This window comes from Pezoporus occidentalis, unplaced genomic scaffold, assembly GCF_034315485.1.
Source record: "Pezoporus occidentalis ecotype Australia unplaced genomic scaffold, CSIRO_AGI_Poc_V1 ctg81, whole genome shotgun sequence".
Taxonomy (NCBI): Eukaryota; Metazoa; Chordata; class Aves; order Psittaciformes; family Psittacidae; genus Pezoporus; species Pezoporus occidentalis.
This window is the reverse complement of record NW_026916170.1, coordinates 5,144,261-5,162,170: the sequence shown is the minus strand read 5'-3', so window position 1 is coordinate 5,162,170 and position 17,910 is coordinate 5,144,261. Positions and strand designations below refer to the sequence as shown.

The 17,910-nt window shown below is 40.7% G+C and overlaps 1 protein-coding gene across 1 annotated transcript; it reads right to left on the bottom strand.

Annotated features, from left to right (window-relative positions):
• Positions 1-743: 743 nt before the first annotated feature.
• Positions 744-10,755, bottom strand: RAB9A (RAB9A, member RAS oncogene family). Its single transcript, XM_062603792.1, has 2 exons — positions 10,685-10,755; positions 744-2,902 (listed from the first exon to the last, which is right to left on the bottom strand). The coding sequence occupies exon 2, from the start codon at positions 2,866-2,868 to the stop codon at positions 2,263-2,265; it is 606 nt and encodes a 201-aa protein (XP_062459776.1). The 5' UTR covers positions 2,869-2,902; positions 10,685-10,755; the 3' UTR covers positions 744-2,262.
• Positions 10,756-17,910: the final 7,155 nt, after the last annotated feature.

Below are 17,910 nucleotides of genomic sequence, written 5' to 3'. Positions count from 1 at the left end.
TGTCATATTTACTATAGCATGTAACTCCTCCCATCTTTACTAGCCACTTTTGTGATTAGTGTACAGTTGTACAGCAGCTCCCAGGCACAAGTAATACACTTCTATTAAGTTTTATTTAAGTTTATTAAACCTACTTTTCAGGCAGAGGCTTGGTAACCGTGATGTTACATGAAAAGAGGACAGATGGGGAAACACAGATGCTTAGGCATAAGAGAGACTACAATGGTTCTCATCCTTAACTGTTTTAGCAATCTCATTTTAGTCATATCTGTAGTATTCTAGTCATGGAAACTTAATCTCCTGGTTTGTTTAAACCTTAACCTCTGCCAAAATAATTATTAAAGGAAGCTTTCAGTAGTAATGCAGTAGGTTTACAACAATTTCATATCACTAGCTTAGTAGTTCCTAGTGCAAGCAATCTTTGTCCTTAAAGCTTTTTGCTCTTGGCTTAATCTTAAGAGGAATTTATTTTCTTCACAGATCTTTTTATTCATTCACTAGAAATAACAGAAGTAGCAGCTCACCCTGTATTTAGCTGTTAGGTGACCAAAGCTTACAACAGTTCTGTTGCTGTATATGCAGGACTGCAAGAATGAATGACACTTAGGAATGTACTAAAGGTAAAAAGGTATCACTTTTAAGTGATTTTAAGCAGGAGCAGCAGATCTATGGAGTAAAGTCGTCCTAGAAAGGTTCAAGAAAGAATACAATACAGAAAAGTGTATTAAGAGCAACAAGCAGGGTTTGTTCTGTAAGCTTTACTTCCATACAATTACACCTGGTACAGACTAAAGAGATACGTTAAGAGAAAACTTTTGCTGTTACTGTACTCTCAAGAAAGGCTTTTTTATTGGAACAAAAATCCTTACTGTACAGAAAACAAGAGTCTGTGTAGCTTAATGAACAACATGGCCTGTTCCCATAGGCCACAGACTTCCAAGTCCACAATGTGAGTATGTGCATGCTGGTTAGCAGTCAAATTACACATTTGAAGCAATAGTACACTATCAAGTTTGCTATTACAAGGACAGTGGGTACTCCAAGAGCCGACACCAACAACTCATATTCTATCACTTAACTGTAATGGAGAACTTCAAATACACCTTCTGTGGTGTCATCTGCATCACTGCAGAAAGACTGTCCATTAAATATAGAATTTGCTTCTGTTCATCACTGTATAATGAGTACAGTAATATAAAACACATCGTCTTAAATGTGTACATCTGTGTAAGTCCATATTCAAAAAATAACACTAGCTGTATGTATTTACTTGTATTAGGGCTGAAAGCTGTCACAATATAACATAAGTCAAAAGCTTCCTGAGTTTTCTACGTATTGCCAATCCTTAGTTTCACAGTGCAGAGATTACTAGTAAACACATTCATAGCTCATATTAACAGGAACAAGAAGTTTGGAACTTTAAGGCTGTTTACAAAAAGTTTTCCTACAAAGTCGTCATAATGTGGATCTGTTCAAGTGCTATTAAAGCTGACTGAATAAAGTGTATCTATCTTCTTCATAACTAAAAATGATTATACTTCAGTTACTCTTGATTTTTCACCTTATTGATCAGAAACATGGTAGAGTGGGATTTAAGGCAAATACATGTATTAACTTAAAAAAATCATCAGTCTCTTGCATTAAGCTGCTGGGCAAATTAGTACAGCATTAGAACAGAAAATGAAAAAGGATATTAAATATGTAGGAAATTTATTTCCTACTTAAAAATCTATACAAATTATAGCAACATTAGGCAATTAAGAGAAAACCCGAAGGTAATTTATATTAACTTACAATAAACATATTAGAGATGAAGTACCACTCACAGCAAAAGGAATGTAGTGAGACTGAAGTTTAATATCTAGCATAGTTAGGAAACTTGACTTCTAGTGAAACAACAACGGAATGCCGATTTCATAAAAATATACACATATAAAAGTATCTTTGTGCATGAATTCCAGAACAGTTTCTCCAAAGTAGTGCTTCTAGAACTTTCAAGTTTTAATTATATTCAAAGTATTTATCACTTGAATAAAGTTGGCAAATTATGGTTTTACTTGACACCTTCCTAAACAGAAGGTGTCACTAATTCAATGGGTCACTCATGAATGGAAATTTTTCTTTTGCTCCCCCAAGAAAGCAGCAGAATATTACAATTTTAACATAGAGTGGAACCCGTTTGTTATTTTACCTACTACACCTTCCCCATCCTTCCATAGAGCAAGCTAGTCAAAAGAAATTTGGCCAAAAAAATTATTTAAGTCAGCAACAAGATGAGCTGGGTTTCGGTTTCCGATGAAGGTTTACTGTATCCGTTTGAATAAAGTGATCTGATCTATCTTCAGACGCTAGAACTCTTCTGACGGCTTCTTCAAAGGCTGCTGCAACATTAGTAGCATCTTTCGCACTGGTTTCAAAATAGGGATGGTTGCCATTATTTCTGCACCAGTCTTGGGCTTCCTCTGTTGACACTTGCCTTTCATCGATATCAATTTTGTTACCCAGTATCACAAATGGAAAACTTTCAGGCTCCTTGACATCTGCATAATAAATGAATTCTTTCTTCCAGTTGCTTAAGTTTTGGAAGCTCTGAGAGTCATCCACGCTGAAGGTTAGAAGGCAACAGTCAGAACCTCTATAGAAAGGAGTCCGCAAGCTCCTAAAACGTTCCTGACCTGCTGTGTCCCATATCTGCATTGTAACAAAATGTCCATCGACTTCCAACTCTTTATTTAAGAATTCCACACCTATTGTATGAAACAGCTGTGCATCAAACTTGTTGGTGACGTATCGGTTCATAAGGGAACTCTTCCCAACTCCACCATCTCCTAGCAGTATTACTTTAAGGAGTGATGATTTTGCTGCCATTGTTACAGGAATATATTCTCCTTGTTTCCTAGACCTGTAAAGATTAAGAAAACCATTAAAAAGGAAAGAGTTACAAGCAGAAAATTTTACTCACATGAATATCTAGAAAGCGTGAAAGTCCACCAATATCAAGTTTAATGTACAAAAGCAGGAGGACTATGCTATACAGGTGTAGATACTCATAGTAAAAACACACACTTAAGAACACCACGTGTTTAAGAGGTATCTCTTCCACTGACTGCCGTCTGCATGTCAGTCACAGGCAGTTCACTGCACCAATTACTGGTCTGTCATTTCAAACACCCAGAACTCCCAAACCCTTCAATGTGCACAAGGGGTACTGCATCACATTCAGCAAGTGCAATGATTCATTTATGTTCACTGAAAAAGATCCATGAAGAAAGCATGAAAGAAAATTTTATGAGCATGAGAGAAAAGTTTGTAATGCATGTGCCTTAAACTAATCACTTAAGCGACATATTTCATTAGCAAAGTAATTTTTAACACACAAAAGTGAAGAGGAAGATTTAGGAATAAAGCAGGACACTATCTCTTTTTCGGGAATAACTGCTGCACTTCACCCAAAATTGCAACCAGACACGGAATTTTAAATCAACTCCCAAGGAACACAGTCACCTATAGAACAAATACAGATGCTGTGATTTTATTTTAAAAGTCAGGTGACGAGGTACGTGTACATAAACATTCAGCATTTTATAGTTCAATCATTGAGGAACAGCCAGGAGGAAAGGAATACTATTACAACTACTGCAGAAGCAAATCCACTGTTGCTACTTTAAATGGTACTCATGTTGCCAAGCACTGAGGCCAAGACTACACTGACAGTTTGTTAATTTTGTTGCATTTATTACTGTCAAACATCTTAAAAAAAAATAAAAACAAAACACAAACCAACAACAACCAAACCAAGAAAAAAAGCACACAAAAAAAAACAAAAACCATTACCATTAAAAAAATCCTTTAAGAATAAAGTAACTTCCTCACTAGTGTTTTGTACCAGCCCAAGCTTGGTCATTATTACAGCAGTATCATCTAATAAGAAAGTAAAAAGTGTAAAAAAAGTGTTTTAATTGCTTGGGGGTACAGTTTCAGTTTTAAGAGCCCAAAGTTATGTTTCTGTATGAGAACTGCTGTTCCTATACCTGCCCAGTACTGAAAGATCTCAATTCAGCCAGAACAGGCTTCTCTGAAAATAGCATCTATTTAAAATGGAAATGGGTCATAAGTTGCCTAGTCCATCCCCTTCTCTGAAAGAAGGAATGCAGTCTTGCTAGTTGTAATTAGCATTACTGGCATATACATCACCCACAGAGTATGGCTGTGGAATTAATACCTGATATAAGCTGGCATGAAGAGTCATATGACGCTGTGCTGCTTTAGAATCAAGGCCAAGATAAGGAACAAGAAATTTCCAGAATTTTTTCATCTCTAGCTTTGCATCTTTGAATGTTTATTTGTTAGACACAACCTACAGTAAGACAGAACAAATTCTTTATAGTCTGAGAAGAGCTGAAGCCTCAACACAAAGGCATTTCAAAATATAAGGAACAGTGGCTGCTTCCATTGAAAATTTGTTCAAAGCAAGTATTTTTATTTATTCAGATTGTGCAATTAAAAGCAATGTTTATAACTCCTTGATTTTGTACAGGCTTGTATTACAATGATGTTAAAACTGCTTAACAGCTACAAGTGGATTGTTCATGTAGGGATAGGACAAGTAGCAGAGGGGAGGCTTTAAACTGAAAGAGGGCAGATTTAGATTAGATATAAGGAAGAAGTTCTTTACTGTGAGGGTGGTGAAACAATGGAACAGGTTTCCCAGAGAAGCTGTGGCTGCCCCATCCCTGGAAGTGTTCAAGGCCAGGTGGGACAGGGCTTTGAGCAACCTGGTCTGGGTTGCTCTGTCACAGGCGCAGTGGAACTAGATGAGCTTTAAGGTTCCTTCCAATCCAAACCATTCTAGCATTCTTTCACAGAGCTACGGGATAATTGCTGTGGCTCAGGATATGAATACATACATTTTTATATATGTGAAAAGCCTTCTTAGAGTCACTGGACTACATGCATATGAGTTCCAGGTTCATGCTGTTTAAAATGGCCCAGCATCTTCATTTATCTCCCTAATTCCCACTACTGGTTAACAAGTAAGTTATCTGAGCTAAGCCATTAGATAGGGACATATCCTTGATAAATAATGCATTCATGAGAACAGAGGGTACTGAGTGTCTTCCTATTCTTTCCACTTCAATACAGGGAACAAATTACAATTACTTTTTTTTTTTCTCTCCTGTCCCAGTGAAATCATAAGTTCCCTAAAAGACATACTGTGAATAAATGAATGACTGACTTAGTTCTGACTGGTACTATGTACTCCTTTCTTTAGCTTCTACAGTTTGAAGAACTGCAGTTATGAGATTTTCCATGAAGTCACATTTTAAACAAAATAAAAGGAAAGTCTCTTAACAGTATCTAGTACTTTTATGCATCCAGAACCCAAGAATTTAATTTGCACAACTTCAACTACGTGAGCCATTGCAGTGAGGTCTAGGAGACTGATGACCATAAAAACACTTTTACTGAGCAGGCAATCACAGACCAGCCACAAACATTAAGTGTCTTTTCAGCTAGAGCCAAAATGGTCCTTCTACCCAGAAACTATAAAAACAGTCTTCCCAGGACTGATAAGCAAGTATCTCAATGTGATGCTACAGGCAACACCAGTTTTCAGCACATTCAGCCTCCACAGTAGCAGCTGTCATGCATAGCTGGCAGCTTACGTTTTTATGAAGTTTTTAATAAAAAAAGTAAATAGGACATACCTTCAGTCATTTAAAAGCATGTTTAGAGGTGTTAAGACCCATTTTTGTTTGGAAGCAGCAAAGACTATAGGATTTTTGACTACATAAGGGACTTCTCTGCAGCCCCACTGAATATGTGATTTAGATTATCTGCCAAACAGCAACAGCTGTCAGCACAGTAGGCTGCTGCATTTTATCTACTACACATCTTTAAATAAGTTTATTTAAAGGAATTTATCATTTTTTAAACAAAATGCTAAAATCCTTAAGACACTGGGAGAAGTAATGTTATTTCCCCTATTATGTACTTTGAACTTATCTGTATGTTTTTTGTTAATACTCTTGAAGGAGCAGTCACCATCTGATACTGTGTTTCTTAAGATTTACTGCCATAATTGTTCCTTTTATATCATCATCCAATAGCCAAAAACAAAACAAAAACTTCATTCCCAATGTGCATGTGATTATTTTAATCATCAGGAACTGCAAGACACCACAGAATTTTACAGTTCTGGTGTCCTCAACATAAAAAGGACATGGAACTCTTGGAACAAGTCCAGAGGAGGGCCATGAGGACAATCAAGGGGTTGGAGCACCTCCCATATGAAGACAGGCTGAGAAAACTGGGGCTGTTCAGCCTGGAGAAGAGAAGGCTGCATGGAGACCTCATAGCAGCCTTCCAGTATCTGAAGGAGGCCTACAAGAATGCTGGGGAGGAACTCTTCATTAGGGACTGTAGCGATAGGACAGGGGGTAACAGGTTAAAACTTAAACAGGGGAAGTTTAGATTGGATATAAGGAGGAAGTTCTTTACTGTAAGGGTGGTGAGGCACTGGAATGGGTTGCCCAAGGAAGCTGTGAATGCTCCATCCCTGGCAGTGTTCAAGCCCAGGCTGAACAGAGCCTTGGGTGAGATGGTTTAGTGTGAGGTGTCTCTGCCCATGGCAGGGGGGTTGGAACTTGATGATCTTAAGGTCCTTTCCAAGCCTAACTATTCTGATTCTATGATTTTAATTACAGGAAACAATTTGTTCCAGTTATTTCTTACTGTGCTGCACAATTAGTTTAATGTAAAAGTAGTCTCAACCTAGTACACAGAGAAGTATGTAAAGAGAAGATTTTCCCCTCATGTTCCTTTATCATTTCAATATTGAAAGAAAGAGCAAATAAACAAAAAGCAGCCTCATTCTGGTCCATTTTGATAACCATTTCTGAATTGCCTCCACTGACTTACAGGGACTCAAGCTCTTAGACCACCAATTATTATTAATTGTTCCAGTTAAAAGCAGGGAATTGTTTCTACTAAATACCATTTGTAATACAATCATATACTATAATACAAACGTAATTGAACTGTTGTCTCCCAGAATCTCCCTTTTAAGCAGTGAACTGAATTACATGCCTATTCACAATCTTCTTTGCTAAGCCATCTTTTGCTAAACCACAACTATCAGATATTAATAGTTTTAAAACACACACCAACACTCCAAGTATTCTGTCTGACAAAAACACTTGCCTTTCAATAACAATATAAATTTACTCTGTCATTCGTAATTCTTTTTCTTCACACTAACAAAACATTTGACAACAATTACCAGGCCAGCTTGGGAGAAAAAAAAGTTTCCCACAGTTTGTTAGCTGCAGGGGCTCATCAAAAACATGATATAAGTTGCTTCTCTGCAAAACGTCTGAAAAAAAAAGCCCCAAGAACTATCAGAGTGCAGCACAAGGGGCAGAATACAGAACTACATAAAGCAGTTTTCAACACTACACTTACTGTTTGAGGAGTATTTACATTTCTCAGCCCTCAGTCACTAGAGTAGTTACACTGATCTAATAGCACAAGAACACTTTTTTTAGTATTATGAGGCCACAAGCTTGTCTGACCTTGGAAGATTTTTGTTCTCAATTCAAACAGAAACACACAGATATGAAGTCAAGATGCTGCAAACTTTGTCATATTTAATGTGTTACAAGCTCAGACATTGGTCAGCCTCCAAACTGACCTTTGCCTCCACAGGGTACTGACATAAGAGCCATGTTTCTGCAACAGCCCTTTACTGATGGCCACTTTTCAGCCGCCTACTTCTGTGGAAGCCTGGAAGCCCTTCAATAATGCTGCTCGACCTACTGAGATCCTAATCATCTTGCAAGCCTGCCTTCCTTTATATACGACTTCACTACTGCACTGTAAAGATAGTTTGTGTTTTCTGTTGGATAGGTCTTCAATAATTTGAAGACAGGTTATCTGAAAATTGACTCTAGTTGTAAGCAGCCTCAATACACTTCATCTAACACCAGAATATCATGAGAGTTTATTCACAGTAATTTGTAATATGAACACAAGCCAAACTGAACTGACATACAGCTGTTGCCACTCATTTGTATACTGAAAAGTTGTATTTGGGTTTTTTTTTTAATAAGGTTATTTTTAACTCCTATGTAGTTCAGGATTCTAGTTCAAACAGTTGCCTGGCACAACTCAGGACTATGAAAGCAGCAGCCAAAGGAAGGAATCCTTAGGTCCACGTAACTCCTGGATCATGAAATCATCCCAGTACTTACTGCCAAGATCATTTCTTTTTAACTAGCCACAAATTCAATAAGCAAATCCTGTCAGGAGAAATACCTAAATTTATATCTCTCCTAGTTTAGTCTTGCAGGGACCTGGTCTTCTTTTACCATCTTGTTCCCCACATTCAAGTAGAATAATCAAATTATTACTTACCCTGATTTAATCAGAGTTGACATTGCTCAGCAGCTCACAGCTGAGTGACAACTTAAGTAGTCTGTTACTTTCAGCCAACTTCAAATCACTCTTAGGCGCTGCTGCTCTTGGTGTAACATTTTTAACAATGAGTTAACTAACACCTTGCAACCTACTTGTCTGTTACAATTTCTACTCTTTCAGTAACTTATCAAGCAATTATTTCTGCTCATATGTGCTCATATTTTTCCTTTGCATTAAGTTCTCTTTCCCTCCAGGGGAACCTGAGCAATACCAGCCTCTTGGTCAAGCTACACTGTACGTTCATATTTTTCTCAATGTAACTATGCGACCAAAGACAATCCCTAAGGCAGTTAAGTGGGCTACAATGTACCAGGCCAACATACTGTCTGCTCCACAGAGAATGAAAACAAAAACAAGATACTAAAGTACAGCATTAAAAAACGTTGATTAATTCTTACAAGCTTCTCCCCCCTACCCCCCCCCCCCCCCCCCCCCCCCCCCGGAAATGTTTATTCATTGTGAAACATTTATGTAAAGTTCCAATCCTAAGGAGCTGAAAGATCTGCTTCTCATAATTTATTACTACATTACACAGAATAAAATACAACTTGAATGCTAAATACCTTGTGTGACCCTCTGCAATTTGTTTTTTTTCCCCCCACATATTTTCAATTCAAAGAAACTGATCGCTTGTTTGTGCACTCAAAACAGGGACTGCTAGGGGATTTTTCTTACTACACACTCCCTATTTTTAGCTTAACAGAAAAGCCTTTACTAAAGACAACAAACAGATCTCCAATCAACCTGAAAGACAGCAGAGAAAAATGACAGTTCATTATTAGTTTCATGTTTAACCTGAAACACAAATGTAGCTGTACCATCCTTTGGTCAGGTTTCTCTAGAAGCAAAAATCCAAGGAAAAAAAGTTAACTTTGGGTACATCTGAGAAACAACTCTTGCTCCAGTCTGCCACTGCAGTTTGCTACCTCTATAAGCTACTAAAATGTCACACAAATATCCCCCGCAAGAGACAGCCACACACTACCACCCTTGCTCTAAGAAAAAGCAAGCACCAACAACTTCAGTGTTGTACAACACTTTAAAGGCAAATAGAAACCACATGCTTATTTAGTAAAGCTGTAAATTATGCTGGACAAGAAGGAAAACAACATACAGGGCAGCAGACTGCATGACAGCTATTTGCAGACAAATATTTTAATTCCAAAACAAAATTTAGCCAAGGAGTTCCCTACTTGGCTATCCAACTTAGTAAAATTAAGTGCTCCCCATGTATCTAATTACATGTAAACCTTCTAGGAGGGCCATTAGTATAGGATTTTAAAACTAGCTCTCTTGCAGTATTCTGTTATCCAATTATTTTGCACAAGTTACGTTTAACATGGAATAAATACACACTGAAAACTGCCCATTACCCACTCAAACCTAAGCGATTCAACTATCTCATCCTAACCCTTCTGGTCCTTCAGCCATCCCCACATAATTTTTGCATAGCCACCTGCCAGGATTAGAACAGCAACCGGCCGTTGCAGAGGAGAGCTGAATCGCGTCACTGGCTCGAAAAAGACGAACTAGAAACTCATTGCTCAGGGTCCCCTTGGAAAAACAAGTCCTTCTTCAGCAGACGGCAAGAAGAAGGGGCGGTAAAGGTATCGGCTCGAGTTTTTTTCAGTTCGGAAGGTGCTGAGGAGACAGATACTAAACCAAGATTCACCCTCGCAGATCAAACCTTTACGTGCGCTGAGGAAGCGCGGCGGAGCCGGACACTGACAGCGCGCCGCTGGGAATGGCTCGGCAGGAGCCGCCTCCCCGCTGAGCTCCCGCCTGCCCCGGAGTCACGGGATTCCCAATCACGCCACGCTTCCCCGCTGCCCGCACCGGCGCCAAGCACCGGCGGGGCCTTCTCCCAGCTCTGCCCCGGCCAGGGCCGCTCCACAGAGGGGTAACTGGGGGATGAGGGACGGCCGGGGCTCCCCTCCTGCTCCCCGGAGGCTGCAGCTGGCGGAGCTCGGTGAGCGGAGAAGGGAGCGCTGGGAGTCTGGAAATAAGGAAACCCCGGTCAGCTCCGGACCGCTGCCCCCCACCGCTACCTCAGGAAGTGGGAGCTCGACCCCCTCACCTCGCAGCGGCGGGCGAGGAGAAAGTCCCCGGCGCGGGCCGCCTCTCCCGAGACACCGGCCCTAGACCCAGCGGCTACTGCCCACCCGCCGAGGAGAAAGGGTGGGACGTGAGTCGAAGAAACCGATACCTGCCCGCGAGAAGAAGACTACCGCCAGTCCCAAACCCAGGCTCCGCCACCAGGCACTGGTGAAGGAAGAAACAACATGGCGGAGCAGGGAGAGGCGGGAGGGATGGGATCACGTGAGCGCTTGGCCCCGCCTCCTGGCGGAGCCGCTGTGCGCCCTGGCTCGTGCGCGAAGGTGCTGCTGGCTCTGAGGGTCCGATGTGACGCGGAGCTGTGGGCAAGGCCAGGCTTGGGCCTGGTGGGGCCGGTAACGGGAGCAGTGGTCCCCGGCACCGGCTGTCAGTGGAAAGGCTGTGACTACCTCTCACTGCCCGCCAGCCTGCAACTTCTGGCTTTACACTAGGAGACGGCAGATTTAGATATAAGGAAGCTCTTCGCTATGAGGGTCGTGAGGCACGGGTACCGGTTGTCCAGGGAAACTGTGGATGCCGCATCCCTGGCAGTGTTCAAGGCTAGGCTGGACGGGGCTTTGAGCAACCTCGTCTAGTGGAGTGTCCCTGGCCATGGCAGGGGGTTGGAACTAGGTGAGCTTTAGGTTCTTCCAACCCAAACTATTCTGTGATTCTATGATTTAAAAGAAGCAGTGCTGTTCCACTGCAAAAGGACAATACTTTTATTTGTATCTGTAATAATGCGCTGAATTACTCCACTTTAAAACACCTTTACATAGCTGTTTGCAGGTCAGAGTTATTTATTAAAAGCAGTAGTCTCACTGTGCTCCACATCGCATGTTCCACGTTGCATGCTCCCAATGTAAACAAACTCCTGACTGTAAGGCAACTTCACATGCCACTGAAGAAACTAACCAAAGCCCAAAGTGCACTATTTAAAAAGAGTAGTCAGACACTATATATATATGTATGTTTTTTTTTTTCCTGTAGGAATTCAGGATAATGTCGACTTGACTGTTTAAACAAGATCACAGGAAAAAAGGTCTGAAGCAGCTGGTATAAAGACTTTTTTTGTGCTTTTACAAACCATCATGAGGACGGGGCAAAATGTAATTAAAATGAAAAAAGCATAAATTGTTTATGTGTATTTGGAGAAGTTCCCACATCATCAAGAGGGATAGGCAATGACAGGTGTCCAAAAAGAGCACTGGAAATACACCCATGTGCTCTAGCAGTCATCACATGCCTCTGATCATAAGGGAGATGCAATCAGACTGGAATTGCTACTTGCAGAGTCATCTTGTTTTGGATCAGATTTACAATACGTCCCAACAAAAGGAAAACAAGATCTCAGTATCATCAAAAGGAAATGCCTCCTACTGACAGGAGGAGTATTAAAAGGCAGGCCATGCTAAAGGTACATCTGATGATACTAGTCCCATTCTTATTTAATAAAGCTGGACTTTGAAATTTTTGAGTACTTTTTCCCCTGGGATCTGCTTTCATACAATGCTAAAGTAAAATACAAGTAAGTGCTGGAGGAGCAGAAAAATGGTCTTCGAGTTATTGCATTATTTTGTGATTTAAAATGATTAAAAAAAAAAAACCACAAAAAACACCCATTCCCCCCCCCCCCCAAAAAAAAAAAAAGTCAACTGCATTTAGAAGTGGAGGAGATAATTACTGTTTTGCACTTGATATCTTATGGGATGAAGCTACCGTATTTCTTGAGACAACACTGGTTCTCAGACATTTGGATACACTTAAGGGAGATAAATCGTAGAATCATAGAATAGTTTGGGTTGGAAGGGATCTTTATGGGTCATGTAGTCAAATACCCCTGCAATGAGCAGAGACACCTTAAACTAGATCAGGTTGCTCAGAGCTCTGTCCAGCCTGACCTTGAATGTTTCCAGGGATGGGGCAGACACCTATCACAACAGGCCCTGCTAAAAAGTTTGTCCGTGTCTTTCTGATAAGACCCCTTTAGGTACTGGAAGGCTGCTCTAATGTCTCCATGGAGCTTTCTCCAGGCTAAACAACTCCATCTCTCAGCCTGTCTCCATATACTAAAGGTGCTCCAGCCCTCTGATCATCTTCATGGCCCTCCTCTGGACTTGCTCCAACAGTTCCGTGTCCTTTTTTTGTTGAGGACACCAGAACTGTACACAATACTCCAAATGGAGTTTTATGAGAGCAAAGTAGAGGGAGGGACAGGATCACCATCTTACCTGCTGGTCACGCTTCTTTTGATTCAGCCCAGGATACGGTTGGCTTTCCGGACTGCAAGTATACACTGCCAGCTCATGTCCAGCTTTTCATCCACCAGTACCCCCAAGTCTTTCTTTGCAGGGCTGCTCTGAATCACTTCATCCACCAGCCTGCAGTGATACTGGGGGTTGCCCCAGTGCAGATGCAGGACCTTGCACCTGGCCTTGTTGAACAACATGAGGTTCACATGGGCGCACTTTTCAAGCATTCTTAAAAATCTAGTTAGAAACAAAATTCTTAAACTTTTGATATAAGACGTATTTTTATTTCTTTTATATGGGAACATAAAGGAAAATAGAAAAGAACCATAATGTAACCATGGCCTATTATGCTTATGATGTTACAGGCATAACTGAGTATTAATAGATTTAGTTCTACAGTTAAAACACACACATGCATGCCTGAGGATCAGGAACTAAAGGTCCTTTTCCCTTGTGTCCACCCTGTTACTATTACTCATGTGTGTAACAAAGCCAATAGTTGCTGTAGAACAATCGAAAACTCTAGAACAAATAATGCCACTGATGAAGCTGGTCATATGAAGTAAACCTGCCTGTTCTTAGGTACATACAGAAGATGTGGTTTGAAACGTGCACCAAAATCACTCCCGTTTTAAATTCTGCAGCCAGTGTAGGGTCCTGACAGTGGGCCCACCACCCCTTATGCTCCCACCACCCACATGCTCCCTCATGTGCATGTTCATCTGAAAGCATACTCTGCACCTTAAGGATTTTATTCACAGAGCTGTATTCAGGAAGAGGTCTTTATGTCATGTGCTGGCAAACAGCACAAACAGCATCCCAATAACAAATAAAGGGCAATTTTTTGTGTGTGTCTATGAGAAAGTTCTGTATCAGCAAAGCTCTCGTGTTATAGAGCTTGTCAATAATGCTTTTTACCATCTGTAGTTGGCAAGGAGACTGTTCCATCCTGGCAAGTGATGACATGGCCTCAGTAAAACATGACTTTGTCACCTCCTGGCTGAATTACAGCAGTACAAAATAGGGGGATATGAAGTCACTTGCCTTTATGCCTCTGTTAATACCAGAATGCAGCAACCCAGCCCCTAAGCAATCCAAGAAATTATCAAAGTGCTCTTGTTTCTTTCCTTATCTTCCAGGCACTCAGTGAACTGGGCCATTACACCCTGAAGATTCCCTGAAGGACTGTAATTCAACATACTTGCTCTTTAACCACAGCCTGTTACCAGGTAACTTTTCTTCCTGTCAGAAAAAGCTGTTCTTTTTTTTTTTGTTTGTTTAAAGAGCTGCATTTCTTGGCTTTAGTAACAGATGTACATAGCACAGCAGACTGAAAGGAACACACTTTAAATAAACAATAAACAGCACAAATTTTCTTCGGGTTTGGAAAGGAAAAAAGAGTTATAAACAACAAATGGCAGCCGTAGTACCTCCCTGAAAAGTGCTATAGTGAGAGTTAAGAGTGAGATACAAAAGGCACTCAATAGAAGAGAACGAAATGGATCTGGCAGTGGATCTCCAGGAACCATGAGTTTTGTCACTTGATGTTAAAGCACCAAGACTGATTCTAATTAGCAGAGCTCTTCTTAATAATATATTTATTCTTACATTGAAAGCTGTGTGAAATTAGTTGTTAATTTAGCTCTCATATTTTCAAGACATGTATTGCAAGTCCTGCAGCCCCAGGCTGCTTGAGCTTTGAGTGATCTACGTTTAAGAACTTATTGCTACTATTAAATCATAGGATTCACGAAGCGGCTGAATTTGCAGCCTCTCTGGAAAACTTAGTGAAAACACATACGGAGTTCAGACTTACCTGGCTACTTTTTGGTTACTTTTATTCAGCCTAATTTGTTCTGTGTCTGTTTGGATCACTTCTAATATCATGCTTCTTTGTGGAACAGCAATATGGATATGCTAAACATCATACCAAAATTAATTGTCTCTGCTTAAAAAAGTTAAGAGGTCTTTTTCACATCTGGACAAACTGGGAAAAAAAAAAGGGGAAAAAAAAAGAAAAGGACAATTTAACAACATATAAGAATCTCACTTTTCAAAGCTTTCCTTTTTATTCTTGTTTCTAGACTCCAGTACTCCCTGTACTACCATGATCTAGACCCTCCTGCTGGCATATACACTGTGTAGGTCCAAGTTGACTCTTTAGAGCCTTTTTGAGCCAAAGCACACAATCTTATCCAGTCAAACATTTTAAGCCTGCGCAGTTACACAGTCTGGGTAGGGACAATATAACCTATTAACAAACTGCAGCCTGGGGCAGTAATTTGCTTAGTGAAATTATGAACACACCTCTTTAAATAACAGCAATGATTTACTTGAATGACCATCTCATATTTGACACCTCATGTCTGTAGAATATCCTGACATACAGTGTCACACAATGCTACACATGACATCTGTTTTTTATTAAACCTTTCAAGTAACAAGCATTGGATACAAACACAGAAAAATGGCCAAAGTAGCAATGAACTATCTTAGGTGAAAATAACCCAAGAAGGGAACACAATGATTCATGATTTTGTATGCAGTTTCACTGTTATATGTAGAGTTGCAGGCAGCATGTTTACTGGTATGAACTAGGCATAAAGTGAAACCAAACCTGGATGAGCTTTTTCACCAGTCCTGGAACAACAAAGCTCCATTTCCTAAAGAGTTGTGTCCTCAGCACTCTTAAAACAAGTTCGGTTCAGTTTCCCTGCTTCCCAACACTTTCTGCTCTTTTCTGCCAGTATTCCCAGATCTCCTTGTGCCAAACTACTATCCGGGCAAGCACGAGTGTATTTTGTGTCTGGCTTTCAGGTAATAACTAACAACCTAGCAACTATGCGTGTGTTTAACCAGCAGCCAGCAGCTTAGGTGAGGTAACTGCTGAATAAAAGATAAGGGCTCCATCTCTGTAAATAGGAACAGAAATTCTGGATTTCGCAAGATTTACAAATACATTCTCATCTTTTAATGTATAGATTTAACTGGATTAGTTGCAAAGCCAGCTCTCGGGTTCAACTGTTATTGGGAAGGAAGGCAATGGAGGAATGCCTGCTCACAATGTATTACCATGTAAAACTACTTTAAAATGCTGAGGGCTTGCCCTAAGACTTCTGACTGGTCTTGGTTTGAAACGGACAGAAGAAAGTTCAGGGACAGTTGTGAAAGTGGCATGATTACAATCCATTATTTGTCAATTTGTATTTACTGTCAGTTGTTTCTATATCATATAAACTGCAACTGCAGTTGTTACTAACTGGATTTTATTACTTCTGTATCTTAGAAGAGCCAAATGACCGTTGTGCTGCTGCAGGCAGAGCTCACTTAGATCACAGTAAGGCAGGCTCGCTCAGTGATTTGAAAAAGTGTTAAGGTATCAGCTGTTCATGTTTCCTCAGCTGTTCAGTAACTGTGGATCTGTAGAAAACCCCAGTCCTGTTGGGGCATATGGCTCAGCACTATACATTTACTGATGGGCAGTTCAAAAGAAAAGGAGGTTACACCAGTACCCCAGAGGAGAAGTACTTAGGAGTACTGGTGGATGAAAGATTGGATATAACCCAGCAGTGCGCACTCGCAGCCCAGAATGCCAGTTGTATCTTGGGCTGCATCAAAAGATGTGTGGCCAGCAGGTTGATGGAGGTGATTTTCCCTCTCTGCTCTGCGCTGGTGAGACCCCATCTGGAGTACTGCATTCAGCTTTGGGGTCCTCAGCGCAGGAAAGACATGGACCTGTTGGAGAAGGTCCAGAGGGGAGCCACAAAAATGATCAGAGGGCTGGGGCAACTCTTCTATGAAGAAAGGTGGAAGGAGTTGGGGTTGTTCAACCTGGAGAAAACACCATGCAGACCTTATTGCAGCATTTCAGTTCTTAAAAGGGGCATATAAGAAAGATGGGGAGAGACTTTTTTGCAGGGCCTGTTGCAATAGGATGAGGGGTAACGGTTTTCAACTAAAAGAGGTGAGATTCAGGCCGGAAGCAAGGAAGAAATTTTTTACAACTATTGTGGTAAAATACTGGCACAGGTTGCCCAGAGCGGTGTAGATGCATCCTCCCCAGAGATATTCAAGAACAGGCTGGATGCAGCGCTGGGCAACCTGATCAAGTGAAAGAGGGGGTTGGACTATATAACCTTTGAAGGTCCCTTCCAAACTAAACTATTCTATGGTTACAACATTACATCACAAATGTAGTCAATATAATGGTTACAAATTTTACCCTTGATATATAATTTAAAACCACTGTCCATGACTTTAACATTTCACTTTGCCAAGACAAAACTTGGATGAGCTGTACATTACTGGAATGGCTTCAAAACCATATGCAGGCAGAAATTATTTATAACTGTCTGTTGTTCACAGCTAAAATAAAACTCTCCTGCTACACAGTGTTCCGACACTGCACAGAACTGGCATATAGCTCCCTCAATAGGACCACGACTTCCAAAACAACAGCACGCAACTTTGTGCTTACTGTGAACCAGTAACACAGATGTGTTTGCTTTCCTGGAGTTTTACTGAAAGATAAAAATAATACTTTTCACTGAAGTACTTCCACTTAAACAAGGAGGAAGGACTACTTGTAAGCATCAATCTGAGCACATGAGCAGGGGTGGGAAGGAAGGCTGTTACTAAACTGATTGGTTACTCAACTGAACAGTGGAGGTCTGGCATAATGCTTAAATATTTGTTTTACATCAGTGGAATTCCATTAAAACACACATTTTCACATGTTAAATCACAGTAAGTCACACTGCTGAAAGTTTACACTTCACAGAATGGAAAAGATTGTAACATCAGGTTACACACCATTTTCACCATATACACATAAAGGCCCATCTTCTCTTTTATTTTCAATCCTGGCTGGCTTTTAGTTCACCGCTAGCTATATTTTCTCATTCCATGCCCCAACTCCTTTCTCTGACACGTCATGTGGCTGGAGAGCTCCAGGGCACTGCCTCAGCCCTGAAAAGCTGACCAGCCTCAGCTGTGTGACAGCCAGATAGGTGAAGGAACTGCCCTTAATTCCTCCAGCACACACTCACCAGGTGTCTCTGCTCAGCTGATGCATTTTAGCCTTGAA

What these genes read in the sequence shown, in the direction of transcription:
- RAB9A (XM_062603792.1), bottom strand. Translation starts at nt 2,868, where the DNA reads ATGGCAGCAAAATCATCACTCCTTAAAGTAATACTGCTAGGAGATGGT.